Genomic DNA, 19,012 nt, shown 5'->3' on the forward strand with positions numbered 1-19,012 from the left:
TGGTGTTTGCTCTGAAACTCTCCCTTGTTTTGTGTCTATGAGGTGAGAATCTGGAGGCTGGAAACAAGTCCCAGGTGCACCTCCCCGCTCACTGCTCAGCCTCAAGAGAGTTTGAGCCCAGGATCCCCCTGTTTATCTGGTGAAATTGTAGGCCAGCACGGATGAAGAACAGCACCAAACCTGTAAAGTTTCCCCCAGACTCAGCTACTAGTTTTAAGTATTTATTGCAAATACTGTTGAATACAAATTATTTCTAACATAAGTGTCCTTGTGCAATTTTTTTTTCCAAAACCAATTTCCTGCTCTAAGCTAAAAGTAATGTGCGGAGTTATGAACTATGTAGCTTTTATTTTGTTCCTTAAGACAGCTTGCCTCTCATCCCTCTCCGGAACAGTTTTTAAAGTAAAATGTTTTCAGTGATATTAAAATATAAATAATAATTAGTTTTAATGTAAAAGCCACATTTCATTTTGAAGTATTTATGCAAAGCATCTGATATGTTTTACTATTAAAATAATTTCCTTACTGAGACCAACCCCGTTGCTACTAAACTGAAGACAAACAACAGGCTTGGTGTCAGATGGGGCAAGTTCAGGAGGAGTGTTCAAAAGAGAAGGTGAAAAAGAGAAATCCACAGCTTTGCCTGAACATCAGTAGCTTTGATTTTTTAACTAACTAGGTGAATATGTTATTTTCAAGGTAAATGTGGGCCCGGCTCACATACAGATCCTTTGAAAACTAATTTTAGATTATTGCATCTCTGAAAAGTTTGCCATAGTAAGAATATGTTGTAGGCAACGTAAACGTGTGTGTTGGGCTGATGCTACCTGAGGACAGTCAGGAGGGATATAGGTTGATGTAACTTACACAATGGGGCAGGAGCAACTTGGTGCCCTTTATATTTGTCCCCTCTCGTACAGTATAATGAAGTAAATATATTGCTCTATATCATCTGCATTTTGGGCACTGCTCCCCCCACCCCGCAAAGCTTTCATTCTAAAATGCAGGAGTCTGTATCTGTTTTGTTAAGCATCTTTTTACCGCAGTTGAAAGGCCTGTCAGACTCACGTTAGCTGTGGTTGCTTTACGATCTGCGTGTGTTTCAGCAGGGCTGCGGGTGCTGTTGTGACTGACGCCCTGGCTGCACAGGTGGGATGCCCAGGAGACCAGGGATGCCCAGGTGTCCCACCATGCACAGGAGTTCTAGCTCTTCAGTCTCTCAGATAAGCAAACACTTTTAGTTTGCATTCTTGCTCCCAGGTGCTGACTGCCTCTCTCAGTACTAGTTAAATTAAAACTCTTTTAATCAGCTGCAGCTGTATTCAACTTGATTGCTTTGAAGGCAAATTCCTAGCTATCTTCCCCCAACATTTATCTTCAGATACATTAATAATACCCGTAAAGAAAGATAGATGAAGATAATGTCAAGATTATCTGTATTTACGCAAGTGCTTCATTTGGAGGTCCACGGTGTAATTCATCAGTCATTTCTATGTGCTTGGATCCTAAGAGGGCAGCGTCACCTCCGTCTCCTGGTCCACAGTGCACTTAACTCATCAGCTTGTAGAGGATTTTCTATGGCATTGCTTGATGTGCAGAATCATCCCTGAGAATGGGTAGCTGTTAGTCAGCTGAAAGGCTCCGTCCTTTCCGCTTGCAGGTCGAGATACAACAGGATTCCTGCGCATCATGAACATCCTCTCCCCCTTATACAAACATCCAGTGACACAGGTTTTCTTCTGTCCAAAATTGCTGAAGAGATGCTTTAGGCAGAAGAAGGAGGTGCTGTTCCACAGTGGGATGAAGACAGAGGCTGCTTTTAAGATGTTCAAAGCTGGCTAAGGAGAAATCGATCCCACAAAGCTTGGGATAAGTATGAGATTTAGGGTGTATTTCAGGGGCACTTTAAAGCTTCCATTGCGGGTGAATAATAGCAGAGAGAAATCCTTCCTATCGTGTGTGATGTTCTGTTGGTTTACATCTGGAAGAAAGGCAAGATTAGGGGTTCTAGCATGAACAGAGGGAGGAATTCCATATTTCGGCGATGCCCCATGGGCAGAAATCTCACTGTGCCTTGTACATCTATGTGCCTGGGAAGCAGGAGTTGAGCTGCTGGCTGCTGGCATCTCATCCCACATGCAAGGCACACATGAAATGAAAAGGTGATTTCTCAGAGCAGAGGCAGAAAGGGAGATGTTTCATGGGTTTTGGTAGTGCGTGCAATGTCGTGGAGTTCTTTTCCAGGGGTTCACACTGGCATGTGTCTTTTGGTAAAACTGGAGTGCGAAATTTGAGGATGCAGATGAAGTGAGACGTGATTAGATATAGCTCTTTTACCAGATGATTGACAGTCAGTGAAAGAAGATAGTGGCGTACAGTGGTGTGTTTTAGGACAGCTATAGGTGAAAAGCATCATGTCACCGAAGATCCAGCTTCTCAGATGTCTCTGCTCATCTATCATAAGCAGTTAAATCAAAATCTATTTTATCATTTCTGTGCTGTGTCACCTTTGTAGTATGGATGGCAGTCCTGTCTGTTTTTCTTAGCTCAAAATGTGAAGGCGGAGGGAGCACACTCCCATGTGAAATGCTGAGTTTTAGCGTGGTTTGGGGGGTCTTGAGAGAAGGGGTGAGGCCGGTTGGTCAGCTATGTTTTGAACCTTATCCATAACTTAAGCAAGAAATTAATTTTCAGTTGTTTTTCTTTCAGTGGAAAGGATGGGCCTGAGTGTTGGTATATGAGGCATTTTATAAATTGTCAAATATTGTTTCTAGAACTATTTTGCTAACACTCAGTTCTGTTGAGTTTGTAGTTACAGATGCTCCTTGCTATGGTGATTGTCTGGTACAAATACCAAATACTGCTATTGAAAGAAAAACAGCTGTAGTTAAATTTAGGTAAAAGCAAAAGAAATAAAACATCATTGCCAAAACAAAGATGATAAACTGATTTTAAGAAAATGCTTTTCAATTTTCCAGCTGTTATTGAGAGTAGAGCTTAAATTAACAACAGTGAAATAGCTGAAAGTTATTTGAGCACATCCTTTAAAATTTAATGAAGAAATGTCCTTATTCAGTGAAAATTAGTTAAAACTGCTGTTTCACTTAGCACGAATGCAGTCTGGTTTGATACTATATTTTTAACATGCTCAGGAACACAATCCAGAGGCTTCCCACCTGAGAGCCACCCCTGTCTGAAGCAGCAGGGGGGCTCAGTGTGGTTGGTGTGAGGATTGTGCAGGATTGTGATGGTCTAGGCAGGAAGGCAGAGACTGTTTTGCCTCTTTTCTCATCAACATCACTCCTTTGCTTTCCTGCATTGGCCTCTCCAGAGCAAAAGGCTGCTTATCTACTCAAATGGAGTGGGAACTTCTTTTTATTGTGGAAAAGAATGGGGAGAAGGTTGAATTTATTTTCGTTTGTGATATAAGGAGGAAACTAATCCAGCCTGCCAGAGCTAGAAACAGAATGTATTAACTCTTTACAGACTTCCCTGCCAGAACACCTTACGCCAAAACTCCTCCTGGGATGTTTTCAAGGGAAATCGGTTGGATAAATGTCAGGAGAAGGCAAACCAGATGGCTTCAGCAGTATTTGCATTCCTCACAGCCCTGACTCCATCCTAGGAGCCCAGACAGATTCCACAGTGACCCAGCTCATGGGTGATACCTCTCCTGGGGGCTTCAGTTCCTCCTCTCACCCTCTTGCCCCTCTCTTTTCCAGCTGCCTTTAGCTGGGGTTGTGTGTATTTCCATGCAGTGACAAGGGGGTATCTGTGGGCGCTGCCCTTGCAGCCTTTCCAGGGACCTCCTGCCCCTGCAGATCCACAGGGTGGGCACAAGGAAGGGTCTGCCAGGCGTGCCCACCACATGCTGGTTGAAGACACACCTGTGAAAACACTTGCCCATTTTAGGTTTGGGAACGGGATTGCTGCAGTAATTCTGAACTCCGTTTCAGGCTTTGTGCCTGAAGGTTGCAGCAAACTGGTTCCCCATGGAAGCTGGGAGCCCGTTCAACCTTCTGAGCTGATTTCAGCCAGGATGCACTTCCATTCCTCATGCAAAGTTTTACACATAAGCGCATCCTTGTGAGAGAAGTTGTGGATATTATGAACGAGGTCTCAACTTGCAAACTTGGAGCTGTTTGGACATTGGTATGTGTAGCAATTAATCATATGGCCAGATGAAGGGATTCAGAGGTCCTGTTGCAGTGCCCTAAGTTGGACCCTGGAGTGTTTCTTGCACTGCACAATGATAAAGGTCACTGAAACATGATAATTAGTTTAACAGTTAATGATTTCAGATCACCTGTGTCATTCTTCTTTCTTCCAATTTTTCTTTTGTTCCATATATAACTTTGTACTTTACCATACTCCCAACAGGAAAGTCGGGCTTGTTTTGGTTAAAGTCATGTGAAAACCAGCACTGTGGTTTACCCACTGTTTGCAGTCACATTTTCCTTAAAGGCTTCTCTAGAAAGGCTTTCACATTCATCACACTGCTATTCCACATACTTACCTTTCATGCTAATAGCAGACAGATGTGGTTATACTTACACATTATTGTAATTATTGCTGATGGTGCCCTATTTAGTTAATGTCACTTCTTTCTGCGTAGTATTATATTGGGTGAATCTGTCCGTTTTTACTTTTGTTAAACTAAATAAAAAGACACATTAACACATTAACAAAGACAAGTTTAGAAGAGATTTCAGAGAGAGGGAAACCACTACATCCCAGTGCATTAAAAACAAACAAACAAACGCAAATAGGCCCATAAATGTAAATCAAGAGTTATTTTTATTCGATAGTTGCGTCTCTGTCAGTGCAAGATTTATTGGTTTCCCATCCTCCTGAGGCTTAGGAATGTGCTTAATTGGACTCATTGGGCTCAAAAGCAGGGTTTGTTCCGCGCTGTGGAGCGGGGGTGCAGGAGTTGGCTGTTTCAGCACATCCTGAGAGCCTCACTGGTGTTCACAGCACCAGCTTTGGCTTCCCACAGTGGCCTCTAGCAGCGTGTCTCTTCAGAAGTGCTTGCTTTGCTAGACGTGATGCTGGGCCTCTTAAAGAGGGAGTTTACATCTGATTTGCCTGCTTGAAGTCAGCCAGGTGATGGAGGTGTGCTCTGCAAAACATGATGTGTTAAATGGCAGAAGATCTGGGCAGATACACGTGGCCTCATGTGCTCTTGGCTTGTTCTCCCTGTGTTGGAACAAACACGGAGGGAAGCGGTTGGCTCTGCGAAAGCAGTGAGCAGACGGAAGGATCTCCGAGAAGTAGCTGCTTTCTACTGATTTTGCGAACTTAGTAAGGCAAGTTGCTAAAAAGGGCAGAAAATGCCTATTGGCAAAGCACTAAATGTAAAAGCACCTGGGGTAAGATAATAAAGAAATATGTAAAACTGCAGGAAAATCTTGCACTTTTTCTTCCTTCAAAAATGAAGTGTAAACAAATATTAAAGTAAGAGTTAAAAACAGTTTCACTTAGTGTACTTCCCTTAATCTCTTGGCCATGTTTTTATTTCAAGGTAACTTTTATTCTATTACTACTTTCTCTCACCTCTGCTATTATGTTGAAAAGCTGCACAAACAGAAGTACAAAGTGCTGTTCAAACGGCAAAGCAAACAAAAGACATAAAAAAATACTTCTCTATAGAGTTGTTTTATTTGAAATCATTTTAAGTATCACCTAATAATAGCATATTTGAAAGTCAGAGGAGGAAAAAAAAAAAAGCTTGATTGTATCTTTTAAGGACTGTTCATATAAATATAGTGGTTCTTTATAGTGAGAAGCAAACAAACAAAACCCTGTGCAGATTACTGTTGCCTGAGGGCAAAATAACTTCCATAGCATTCAGGGAGGCTGTTGCGGCCCTATAGCAGAACACACGTGCTGCCTGGCAGCAGGGTAACGCAGCAGCAAGCTTGAGAGGACATGTACAAAAGCACATAGGTAGGAATGTGTTCTCGTTGCCATGGTGTTTGGACGCAGTTTACTTCACCTATCAGCCAAGTACAGTACTTTCCCTCACTTCTGTAACCTGCAGCCCTGACCTCTAGCCAGATGGGCCCACATGGGCACTCGGGTCCCAGTAGCATATGCACATCAATTTTATTGATTTTTTTGTTGTTTTAAATAAGTTTTGTAGCAATTGTGGAGGAAAACGCCGGACAGTGGAGTGTGCATTATATGTTCAGTGTTGCTCCAGGTAGCCTAAGCCCCCCCTAAGCACACTGCCAGCCAAGCTTTGGGGCTCGCAGCCCCAGTTTGGCAGCAGGAGCCCCGCAGGGATGGGTGCTGCTCCCTGCCCCATCCTGGCATCCCCCAGGGTCGGTGACACCGCTTTTGCCGCCTCTGTCTCCAGCGAGCTGCTCCATCCCATAATGAGATTCTCTGCTCCTGCAGGTCGGTAGAAAGAGAGCAGAAAGAGATCAGGGATGCTCCTGGGGTCTCACCTGGCTGGTGGCATCTTTGCCCCCATCTGGCTCTATCTGCCTGCCCTCAGGATTGCTCTCAAATGGAGATGCTTAGCTGTTCTAAAATATGTGGCAGCTTAATGGTTATCTAAGATAAGGGGTGGGATGAGCTCTCCACATCAGTTTCCCTTGTAGTTTGTACCAAGCTCTGAATATAAAATGCCAGGTTCTGGTTATAAAAGCACTCTGTCTGATATATACGGTACACTTTCCTTGATACACTTAAACTAACCACAACAAAACAGACCAGACATACATATCAGTTTTAGCTTTTCAACTACTAATGTCATGGTACTATTTTCAGTGACTTTGCTTTTATCATGGTGCTATTACTGCCAGTGAACTGCTGTAGTTGAAAGGTTGTTGGCATATCCTTCGTAATTTTGAAAATAAAATATCCTTGTCTCCCTCTGGCTGAGTGGTTAAATCACACTACAGTGGCCCTGCTTGATAATTTTCTCATGAAAGACTCAAATCCTAGGGTTAATTAAAGCATGGAAGAAATATCTAGGGACGCATACATAAATGCAAGCAGGATTCCTACCACATATCTACAGAGGCAAAAATCACCATGTATAGTTTATGCTAAAGCTGAGGACAGAAAATCCTTAGATCTCTTGCAAAAAAAGAATTTTTATATTTTGTGACAGATGTAGCAAAAAAAAAAAAACCCAAAAAGAACAAAACCACACGAAATTTTATAACAATGATATGTAAATATATCCCTAATAATCAATGGGATTAAACCTTCAGGGAGATTGTATAAAGCTTTGTATTTACAGGAATCTTAATACCCATTCCCATTGGAGGAACCTGGATCTAGAGTCGGAAAGCGAGGAAGACTCCTGTGTCTGACCAAAACCACCGAGGAAACTGCAGCAACCAATTACCCACTGATAACATAATCTGGCCAGTGCTGCAGGCCAGAATGTTATGAAGAAGAATTGCTTGATCCGTAATGATAGGTGATCAGAAATGTTGTTTGGCTTCTTGCCTAAAAGCCCCGGTTTTGAGAGCATCCCCTAGCGCTCCCCATCCACCGCGGGCACCAACTCAGAGGGAAGGTGCCCAGCTCCTCCTCCGCTGGCCTCTGTTTTCCCCCTGAGGTTTGTTTTTCTGTGCTTGCCTGACCCTCTCTAGTTTATGCTGGTTACCTGAGGTAAGGGGAAATAAATGGATGGAGTAATCTAGAGCTCTTGGCAGAAGCCTTCATCGCTCTTCTCTCAGCAGCTGTTTGGACCATAAGGGAATTCTGTAGAGGGTCTCTCCACTCCCCAGATCACCTGGATTTAGGTCCACACTCCTGTAACTGCTTTTGCTCGTTTTTAAAGAGATGAGGGTTTGTCTACTTGAAGCAGAGCCTTAGGAGATGTACTGATACCATCTGCTCTAAGCATCCAACTTGGATGCAATTCAGAGGACAGCGTTAGGAGCAGCAATTCCCTGTAACTTCATTGTGGAGAGGCAGGTGTCTCTAGGTGGGCAATTCAGGTCATTCATGTTAGATGCTTAAAATAGAAGATATGCAAACGCAGATCATCTGCTCTCTTCACATAGTCCATTGCTTACATCTATTTATGTCTTAAATGGGATTTATCATTGAGCCTCTGAAAGAAAACTTGCACTTTTAAAATTGCCTGCCCAATGTAAGGAAAAAAAAAACATCTGCATGAGATCATGACTGTGTGTCCATTACAAGACGTGTTCCCCCAGCACACACCTCACGCCCGAATTGCCTGGGAGGTGGTACAGCAGGATTGTGGGGTAGCTGGTGGGGAGCGAGGGAGTAGGAAGTTGTGGGGCAGGACCAGCGACAGCTACTCGGCTTTTGGGTGAGTGGTGAGAGGCTCAACCAGCACGGAAGGTTTTTGAGGTGATTTGAGCTATCACCTTTGTAGAAACATGTTAAAATACAGATGGAGAAATATGTTTCAAATAAAATGCTCTCTACAGGTGTGTAGGAGTGACCATAGTGGTGGGGAACCTAATTGCTAATTTATTTGGGGATGTTTTTTTAAATGCATCCTTTTGCAAAACATTAGAAAAAGCCCGTTTCATCAAACTGCTCTCTGGCCTCTTGTGTTTGCATGGTTGTTCCCATACTTTGGAAGTGCTTGAGCAGTCACTCTGCTGCGTAATCATGGTCCAGTATTCAAACATTTGTTCTCCCCGCATTGTGGTTCTGATTCATATGGCGATCCCTGGCCTTGCATTCAGTGCCATAGTAACCGCTCCCTGGAAGGGCAGCAGGACAAGGCGAGGAGCATATCAAGCACCCGAGAGAGAGAGAAAATGTGAAGCCAGACCTGACAAAGTCTTGACATGGATGGCAAATATTTGACAATGCTTTGTGGCAGCCGGTGAGCTCTCCTTAACGAAAGAGAGGTAAATAAGCAACGCCGAATAGCAAGCAAAGCATTATGAGCAGCTCACCAGGATTGCACAGACCAATCCTGTGTGGAATAGGATGCTGGTGGCAGCAAGGGGAATATGGGCCAAATCTTCCATTTCCTAGGTGATTTACAGCCACCGCATTAACCTTGTGGAGGAAGTAGAAATGATGGCAAAGGGGCTGGAAATGTTGTATATCCTTCTCGCTTGCTTTCTTTCTGCCTCTCTGCATCCACAGTGGTGTGCACAGGCACGGTCTCTGTATCTGCTCTCTGCCAAGGTGCAGTTCCCCGTGTGGCTTGGTGTGAGGGCATACCCAGGTGTCTCACCTGTCCTCCGGCCACCCCATGGGCTCGCGACTGATAGGAGAAATGCAAGGCTGAGCTCAGTCTCCAGATGGCAGACTGTTCGTTCATTTGGACCTGTTGTGGTTAAAGTATTTTATTTTGCATTCAGAGTCTAATCCCAACCAGAGGCATGCACCAAGCATGCACCCGCTCATCAAGTAATCAAAATATCTTTTGGGGCACTGTGGGTTCTTGCACCGTAGGGCTTGAATGGGCTTTTGGCTGCCAGTGGTGTGCACTGCTGGCTGTGGGACAGTCGGATTACCAGGGAGGAGGGAATGGGGGGAAGAAGGCGCTGTAAAGATTTCAGTTCTCACAACCCCCTTTTTTGGCTATTAGGAAATTAAGGCTGCAGTTTTGTAACTAACTCTCTGACCACCCACCTCAGTGCAAGGTCTTCCCGAATGCCAAGCCACAGCTGGTCACTTCCATCTCTCCATACCACCTCTCCAGCACTGCCAGAACAAATCACTTGCAATGCCGTGAAGTGGCTCAGCCACGGGGATGTTTCCACGTTGTATTCCCACTACCCTGGCCAGAAGCATTGCTAATTTGAGAAGGGCACCCGAGCCAGCTTGTGTCCAGAAGGGCTTGTTAGAGTCTCTGGCTGCCTCTGCCCTCCCGTGCTCCAGCTTGTGGGGAGCTCCTGGCTTCTCCAAACCCGTGAGCTGGACCCATGCAGCTGGGGCTTGCAGGACTCAGATCTCTGAGGAGCAGCTGCCGGCTCCAGGGCTGGGGTGCTGCTGAGACAGGGCACAGGAGGTCACACTGTCAGGCAAGTGGAGCTGGTGAGAAGAGACATGATTCCCTGTGCTGGTCTCTGCTGGGCTTTGGAAGTGCTGGAGCAGTGCCGTAGCAGTGCTGCCGCTCTGTCCCTTGTGCTCATACTGCATTTTAAAGGGAGAGTCAAGTCTTGATGGCTGCTGCAGGCCAAGTGCTCATAGGAGCCAGGCTTTATCTGTTTTGCATGCCATGGGTATTGTGTGAGAGGATCAGAAAGATCTCGGCAGTAGCAACAGAGGCCTCTAGAAGGCTCAGTAGCATTTCTGATAAGAAAATATTTTGATGTGAAAGTGGCCATTCATCTTACAAGTCCAAATGGGCTTGATGCTATCTGTGTAAGCAGCCCCTGGCCAACAGGTGTTTGAAGAAAGGCAGAGTAACCTTTCTTTGAGTGCATTTGACATTGGCTCAATCTCCTGCTGCATTTTCCAGGTAGTGTATTAACTGACTCTGTTCCAGAACAGTAAGCACAGGATGATGCTTCAAGCCATGCCCGACTCTTTCCATACAAAAGTAAGAGCCACCTGGAAGCTGGTTCCACCAAAAGTAAGAGCCACCTGGAAGCTGGTTCCACCTTCCTTAGAGGCATGGTCCAGATGCCTACCTATGTTAAAAAACTCGAAGAGTCCAGGGCTATCCCCCGTTACTGACAAGCACAATCTCTAAAACTGGCTTGCTTTTCCTTCATGTCCCCTGAAGTTTGCTGCAAACCCATAGGAGTGAAGGAGAACTGGGTTTGGCGGGGAACACGGCAGAAGAGAGACAGACTGCGGAAGTGTGAAATCATGAGTGACACAGGAGGCTGCTTTTAGCCTTAGGACACCAGAGCAAACATGAATTATTGAAATAATGGCTCTGTAACTCTTTGTGTTGTCAGCCCTTCTACAAACAGTGAGCAGGTGCTGTACATCCACAAGTCCTGCTGAGGGGGAAGGTCCTCTCGCTGGGGAGCGGGGAGACTTCTGGGGCTCCAGCCTGTACCTTCAGCTGCCTGACCTGCATCATTTGTTGGTTCAGACCAAGGGGATACTCCTCTTTGCCAAAGCCTGTGTTCCTTTCATTAGAAACAGGTGGTGTTCTTCAATAGTCCATTAAGCTCCCTCAATAGGTTTTCTTTTCTTTGTTGTTTACAGTTAGAGTGAAGTCACTAAAAGTATACAAGACAGACAGTAACATTAACAGATGTGCATGGAAAGTTCACTTGCCTTTCAGCTTTTGGGTTTTTTGCAATTGTGTGTAAAGTACTTATCACAGAGTTTGCAAATGACTGTAACAACTGAAAATCACATTACACAACTTCAGGATGTGCTTTATGGCCTATCTGTTCTCCTGGTTGCCAGCATTTGGGGAAGAAAATTAGCCATGTAGTAACAATTAAGAAGATAGGTGTTGAATAATTGTAGAAAATGTTCTGAGGGGAATCCTCTTGCACTGTGTATTTAGAATGTCAGACAGAACTGTGGAAGGGAATAAATAAATAAATACATACCTACTTCAAGGCAAAGTAAGGTGACTTGTCCAGAAGGCTGCATCGCTGCTTTCCATGCTCAGAGGTCTCTTTGAGCAGCTGCAGCTCTGAACATCTACAAAACTGGAGATCTGTGAACTCCAAAGCCAGGCTTTGTGGCACTTACGGTAAGATACAGATTCCAAAAACAGCTTTGGCAGGTCCCTTATGAAAATAGGGTAAAAATATTATGAATTGACTTGGACAGAGATTAACTCTACTCATAAAGCAGTAACAGCAAATGAATTCGTAGTTATAATTTTATTTTGAAACTCTCTAACAGGGTGGCTCTAGATCCATGATAGTAGAGGCTGTTTTTTCTGCATCTTCCATCACACTCAGAAAAATGGGAAACTGAGTGGAAAATTAACCTTTCCGTGATACAGTTGTAGGACTAGTCTTACTTGAAACATTTCCGGAACAATGCTATCTTTCACACCTTGAACAGACTTTTTATCTTGGAAACAAGAAGCAGTTATTCCAACTCATAATGCTTAGCAGGTTTTGGGGAAGGCTGGTTGCTGGGAAATCCCATTTAACACCACTTCAGAAAAGCCTGGCGCAGTTTGTATGGCAGGTATCAGGTTGCTGCCAGTTCAGTTCCTGGTCCTGAAAAAGCTTCCTACAGGTGAAAGGCTCCACTGCATGTTCAGTCCTTTTCTGGCTGCTGAAGCTGTTGGAGGAAGACTGTGGCCCTACTTTGCAGGAATCACTTGTTCTCAAAGATGGAGTTGGAAGTCTGGGACCCTAGAGGTGATACTTTGTGTATTCTAGTACACTTCCCAGTACAGACTTGAATGGGATTATTAGTAAGATGTTTCAGCAGTGCAAGAATTCATTTGAAGCAGTAAAGCATCAATGTTTAACTCAAAAGGCTCTGCTATGGTTAGCACTCATGCTTAATCTAGTAGGGCAGTGTTAATAATGATTATTTAGCATTTTCCAGATAAATACAATTCTGTTCACAAGCAGACGGTTTTGTAAAACTGTTTGCCAGGCCAGGAGGGTGGAAGTGCATGGCTGGTTTGTTTCTGAAGGTATAAATCTGGTGTTTGTCACCTGTACTGGCTCTACAGCTATGCCATTGCATTTCTGTCTGCTGAGTGTGATTATGTGGTTGCAATTGCTATGGAGATAGGGACCTAAACTTTGAAACCGGTGAATGGCAGGAGGAGAAAAATAACGATCAGCTGTTAAAGGGATCAGTGGTGATTTCATACTATTAACTCATTAGTTTTCTTAAAAATAAACCCCAAGTTCCCTAAAGCAAAACTTGTAGTTTAATTATGTCTTTCTTTTTAGACATTGCCACAACTTAGCTCTCACAGGTGGCATGACTCTAGCTGGCTTCATTTGCAGCATAAGAAAACCACCCTGACTTTTACCAGGTGGGTGGACAGCAAAAAAAAAAAAAAACAAAACCCAAAAACTTCTTGTCAGTCTTTTGTGTTGCAGCAGCTGGATTCATTGGTGCTATGGCAACACACCACATGATGAGGTGTATTAGATTGCTCTGAGCGGAACACGAGGGGGAACACGGGCACAGCTCCTTGCTGAAAGTAAAGGTTACGCTGGAGTTTCTGCCGGAGAGCTGAGGAAGGTCAAATGCTCCAGTTCCCAGCACATGTTGTGCTCCGAGCAAAGGAGTAGGGGCGCATGGTGGCATTAAACTGCAGAACCAGGTAAGGCACAACTGCATTGATTCACATGAGATTTACCCTCCTTGTGTGGCAGCACAACTTCCCAGAGAGTTTTCCCTTAGCTTTTCCAAGTGTGTGGGTTTTTTTGTTTGGTTGGTTTTGTTTTTTAAAGTTACTTTGCTAATGTGACAATGTGAAAACATTGACAGGGGTTTAAACTTTTAGAGAGACTCTTACTGCAGAGGGACCAGTCTTACAGATTAGGAGGAGTTTGCCCTCGAATGCAAAAGTGTATGTATGTTTTTGATGTTATTTCAACTTTACTTCAAGGTGTTGAACAAGTTTTGGTTTTGTTACTGTGTGCACAGTGGTGCAGAACATCTCTTTTGTCAGTCAGAATCCCGGACTTTACCTACTTACTGATTTTTATTATCAGTACTTTTTGATGATCTGCTGTCTTGAGCGTATAGTAACATTTGTTCCTGCCTTCCTCCTGATCAGCTGCATCAGTGTGCCCGAGTCTTCTCGGTAATTAATTTTCCTGTCATTTCCTCCTTCAGATTTTGTGCTGCCTCTTTAAGTCTGGCAGTTTGTTAATGCAGTTAAGCAAACTTCAGTGCACCTGTAAGGATGTGAAAGTGGAAATAGTGCCACAGGATATTACAGTTTTACTCTGTTAGCCATTCATCCACGTACAGGTAAACAGAAATAATTAATGTCAGCCTTGAATTTATCTGTTTATTCAGACCCATATCAAATTCAAAAAGCTATTTATTCTGCCACATTCTCTCTGCACGATCTTTTTTTTCTTTTACACATCACTAGGTTAAATGTGACGGGATTTCAGGCAGCATCCATTAGGTGGAGGAAGACAACTACTTGAGAAAGGGAAGGCTACGGGACCAAAACAGTAATGGAGGGGTGGAGGGCATGCTTGGAATACAAGTTAGATGGTTCAGTACTTTTCCTGCTTCCTGTGCGACATCTCCAACATTTTTAAGACTTTGTATGATCTGCAACTCAGAACATATTTCTTCCTTACCACTGGGTTCCTGCTTGTTTCACCAAATAGTTGCCTTTCTCTCCTCACAGTGTAAGAGGTGATTGAGAGCCTCACACCTTTGCTCCATAGATGGTTGTGCTTATGCAGACAGCAAGACTCAGAAGCAAAAATCCAAGTGCTGTTTGGACCCATTTAGGAATGGTGGTGAGGCTAAAGACTCATCCACTCCCTGGTTCTGTCAGAAAGCACAAGACACAGTGTGGCTGTGTGTGCAAAGCCAGTCCATGGGAAAGGCTCCAATGTGTTTCGTGGTAGACAGGTATAAAATATAAGGAAAAAGTGGCCTGGCCCACTGCTTTCCCTTAGGGCGTTGCAAGGGTATGCAAATGCGCCGTCTTTCTGCACTGCTCTAAGTAAAAGATTTCAAGCAACCTTTCTGCTTCTCCAGATATATTTATGTCCCTGACAATGTTTAAAAGCCCTCGTTGCCACTGCAGGCAAACAGGAGTCATTCCTGTAGAACATGGGGGCTGATGTGAAGGTCAGCCTTCCCCCATCACCCCTGTTAGTGGCAAGAAGCAACAACCTGAGTTACGGTGCAACTAAAACCAGTCTGAGCAGTAGGTGACTGTGCCACAAGCAAAGAGCAAGTGTGCTTTACGCTGTAGGTGCTGCCTGATCAGAGCTCGGATTTAAACGAAGCTCCTCTACCTGTAATGAGGCGACTTTAACAGAAGTGAAGAACGAAGCAGGTGTCCTGCCCGTCAGCTCCCAGGAGAGAATTTGTGAAATAAAGAAATGCATAAACAAGCAGCCTGTTTATGATCCCAGAATGAGACACGTTTGCAAGGAATTTGTTTGGGATTCTTGAAAATGAGGATTTGCAAAGGGCGGAAATCTTCGAAGGGGCAGATTAGCTGTACAAGGAAAAAGTCAAGTGAAGTAGAACCGTGATTTACCTCTGAGTCCACCAGTTGAAGCAGAGCAAGGAAAATCCAGATCAAATTATCTAGGCAATCAAAGAAGCTTAATCTGTCTAAATTTAGGGACCTTATTCAGTTGGGTGAATGAGGAATCTAATTCAAACACCCAAGAGGTCTTTATCACTAATACAGCACATCCATTGTAGCCCAAAGGAAAAGGCAGCAGGGATGCAAGTGACTCAAAGCACAGGATCACTAAGACACTCATCTAACGGACTGTCACGGAGGTGCAGTAGAGGTGAGTTGGTCCAGGGAGTTAAAATATTAAGGAATCTAGATAAAAAGAGACAAAAGCATCCTCTAATAAGTACTTACATCTCCATGAGTTTCATTTGTCGTTGGAATCACAGCTGCGAAAGTTTGTTGCAAGGAAGGGAGAAAAGGAGGTGAGAGTCTTAGGACTTTCATTATTAAGCGCCAACAGCAAAACAAAATAGAAAATAGTGTCTAGCTAGTCATCTTTGCTAGAGTAGCAAAAAGGCAAGAGATTATGGAAATATGGGTACAGAAAATCTGTTCTTGGTGAAGCCTGGTGAACAGGAGGAACATGAGCACTGTCACCAGAGGTATTTGCCTTCACCGAAGGGCGTTCATTTGCATGGTTTCTCTAGAATCATGTTGGTGTCTACAAATGTTGTTAAAGGTGACAGTCCTGGTCATAATTTGGTGAAGAATACTGTATTTTTCAAGTATAGATTTTGTCCATTTTTACGATCTGTGAGTACATACGAACCGTCCCTGTTGGATTTTTGTTCTACTTACTTTCTACTGTTTCATTAATCGCGTTGACTCTTTAATGAAACCTTGAAAACAAAGGACAGTGTCTTATATGTCTATAGACTGCACAATGTATTAATACCCGCTGCTAACTGAAACCTCTTAAAGGTGCAGCAAAACAAATAATTATTCCTTATAACATACGAGTGCCTCTTGTATATGGACCAGCTGGGAAAGTCAAGAATTACTGCTAAAATGTACTATTGTACCATCAGAATAATTTCACTGCACAGTTGTGCTATTCAGATTTTACTCACCATTAAAACTATAACTCACTAATCACATCAATAAATTTGTAAGAGATGTCATCTGCCTGCTCCTACAGATTAAAATCACAAAATGTATTGATATAATAATTTTTTTTACTAGTATTTGGATTCATGGAAAACATCAGAAAAAACAAACTGACTCCGGTAGAAAGAAAATAATTAATCCATTAGACTGACATGGCTTCGCTGAGAAAAAAGAAATCTGGGATCTTGATGACTAACTAGGAAGCAAAACAGACACAAAATATTAAGACTACATAATATGATGTGTATATACCTTGTATGCAAATAATAACATGGGCAAAATTCCAGTATGGAACAACTTGCAGTGACTAATCAATGTAGGAAAAAAAACAATAGGAACAGGCCAGTCCCTCACTCAGCCATCAGACAGCTGATATGTTTTCCTAGGGATGAATATGCACAAGGATGATTAGAGTAGCAGATGCTAACGTGAGGAGCTTGGGCCTCACATCCGAGTGTTCATCTGGCTCAAATCAGAATGGGCAAAGGCATTTCCAAAGGGAGAGCTAACACCTCCAGGGCCACATCTCAGATCAAGAGTAGGTGTATTGACAGCCGTCCATGGTGTCTTCTTTACAAGAAGGAAATATGCTCTCAGTGCCAGTTATTTCTAGAAGGTCCAGCCACTTAAAGCTTTCCACATGGACATTAAGGAAATCTGTTCTCTTTGGAAGGAAATCTGCTATGAAAGCATCCCAGGAGAAGTTTATTCAGTTCTTTGTAGAGCACAAGAAGTTGTGGCAATAGGATGTTTGTCTTGGATGTGTATAGGGCTAGCTCCAGTACCCATTTTGGTTTTACGGGTGTGCTAAGACCACTGAGCGAGGAAGGGCGTGTTGTATACGGATGCCTCAGGGAGAGATGTAAAGCTGCTACCTGGTCTTGTTTGCCTGTGGTCAGACTATCTACAGTTCTTCCTCCAAGGAACTTGCAGTCAATATTGCCAAGTCCTAAGTGCTCACAGATCACGAGTCTGCACTGCAGAACAGTCATGAGATGTTAGAGCTGCTCTGCTTTCTGCCTCGTTGCATGTTCTTTTCTGCAGCCATGAACCGTGGAGAACTTTTTATGTTCACTGCAGAGCAAAAGAGTCTGTTCAGCCTCCTGTTCCCAGTAGCATAGTCTCTTAAGGAAAAAATGCCAAATGCTGTGATACGCTGAGGAGAGATCCTCTTTTCCTGATTGATCAATAGAGATACAGCCAAAAGAAAAACTCTCTGGGGTGGGTAAGGTGGATGTGTAGTGCGGGGACCCTGAAACTTAGAGATTCATTTGAGAGTATGTGCAGGTAATTGTTTTCAGTGAGGAATTAACATCCTGTGAAAGAAGGAGAAAACAGCTTCTTTAACCAACAGCCCAGGGCACCTGGTGGCTCTTGAAGAAGTTACATCTTTGAGTGGAAAGGGAGCATAGCTTCTTCCTACAAATTTGTCCCCCAATAAACCTGTGCTGAGATAGTTCCTGGCTCTGAATATCAAAGACTAAAACTTCTATCCAGATCTGTGCTAAGGAAGAGCTCCTTTCCGTGATTCTTCTACTGTGTCTGTCAGCTTCAGGCTATACTAATTATTTCATCTACTTCAAGACTCCTTTCCCCTGTCTGTCCCATGTAATGTAACCCGCATACACATGCTTTTGTTTGTGCGTAACACACAGATGCATACACAGGCACTTAAGTTATTGAGTTCCTTTGTTTTTCATTATTTCCAAAAAGAAAAAAAAAATTGAAGAAAAGATTAAAAGCCACAAGGTATTTTAATAACAATAAGTGACAGAAGTGCTATAACATTGGGTCAAAGAGAGTAAAATGGGCATGAAGTGCAAGTCTCCCCTTCCTTTTTCTGAGCAGGTAGGCTACTAATTGTGCCAAATTGGTGTCCTGATCTCCTGAGATACTGAAGCAACGCCGGCTGCCTCTGGGGCTGACCGTCCCACACTGATTATTGTGTTGACACCGAACATTGTGATGAAAGCAACTGGATTTTGCAGGGCTGAGAGGCACAGTGCCACCTACCTACTATCTGTAGCTAAGAATGTTATTTCTCACACATTTATGTCATGAGGTGAAGACTAAAAGCCCTTAGCTGTCTTCAGTTCTGGGTATTTTTGTGTGGAGTGCTGCTTAGAATGAAAAGTGGCAGATCAGACTTTCAAGCACCTTTTGACAACGGCAACAGAGCTGAGAGCGCACTGAAGAATGCTAATACTGGAAACTAGAAACATCTTGATTGTTAATTCCGCTGAAGTTAGCCGAGCAAAGCAAAAGAAAAAAAGGGTAAAAAGTTTTTTTTTTCCTTTTCATAACCCTTAGGCTTCATAAATGCATCACACTTCCTTATTGTCAATTTGCTCGGGAAATCACTGCTGACATCTCACCTAAGAATTTATTGTCATTCCAGTCAGGCTATCTTTCACCTAAATTGAAGATTTCTTGGATTTTTGCCAGCTTTAAATGATATTGAAAGTAGGCAGATGAACATTTAAATTTAAAGGTTAATTGAAACTGAAATATTGCACTGGCACAGTTAATTTGTTCCAGTTAAAATGTTTATTAGCTTGATTGAATATTTACAGAACCAAGTAAAAAAAAGTTGTGCGTGTGTTTCCACACAACGAAAGTAAAGGTACTTGTATTCAAAAGGTAAATAGCCACTAATAACTCTTAAAACCAATAGCCTATAAGAGTATATTTCCAAAACAAGAAATGTTTTTTTTCTGAAGCCAGGGGCCAAATTTCTTATGGTTTCCTATCAGTCACCGGTTTCTTTTATGATACTTTAGGATTTATGAGCACACTGAAATCTTCAAAATTATC

The 19,012-nt window shown here is 43.2% G+C and overlaps 1 protein-coding gene across 13 annotated transcripts in view; it reads left to right on the forward strand.

The window, feature by feature from the left end:
* Positions 1 to 19,012, forward strand: part of DTNA (dystrobrevin alpha) — a 231,979-nt gene that overhangs the window by 90,348 nt on the left and 122,619 nt on the right. The window contains exon 1 of one of the 13 annotated variants that reach the window (XM_065053459.1): positions 13,017 to 13,183. The exons of 10 other annotated variants lie outside the window; for them this stretch is intronic. In XM_065053459.1, coding sequence (XP_064909531.1) covers positions 13,158 to 13,183 — 26 coding nt within the window. In that variant the 5' untranslated portion in view covers positions 13,017 to 13,157. Of the gene's footprint in view, positions 1 to 13,016; positions 13,184 to 19,012 lie in introns of those variants that run through there. 2 more of the 13 variants (XM_065053469.1, XM_065053468.1) reach the window with 2 other exon arrangements.

The sequence above is a fragment of the Columba livia genome, chromosome 2, assembly GCF_036013475.1.
Source record: "Columba livia isolate bColLiv1 breed racing homer chromosome 2, bColLiv1.pat.W.v2, whole genome shotgun sequence".
Taxonomy (NCBI): Eukaryota; Metazoa; Chordata; class Aves; order Columbiformes; family Columbidae; genus Columba; species Columba livia.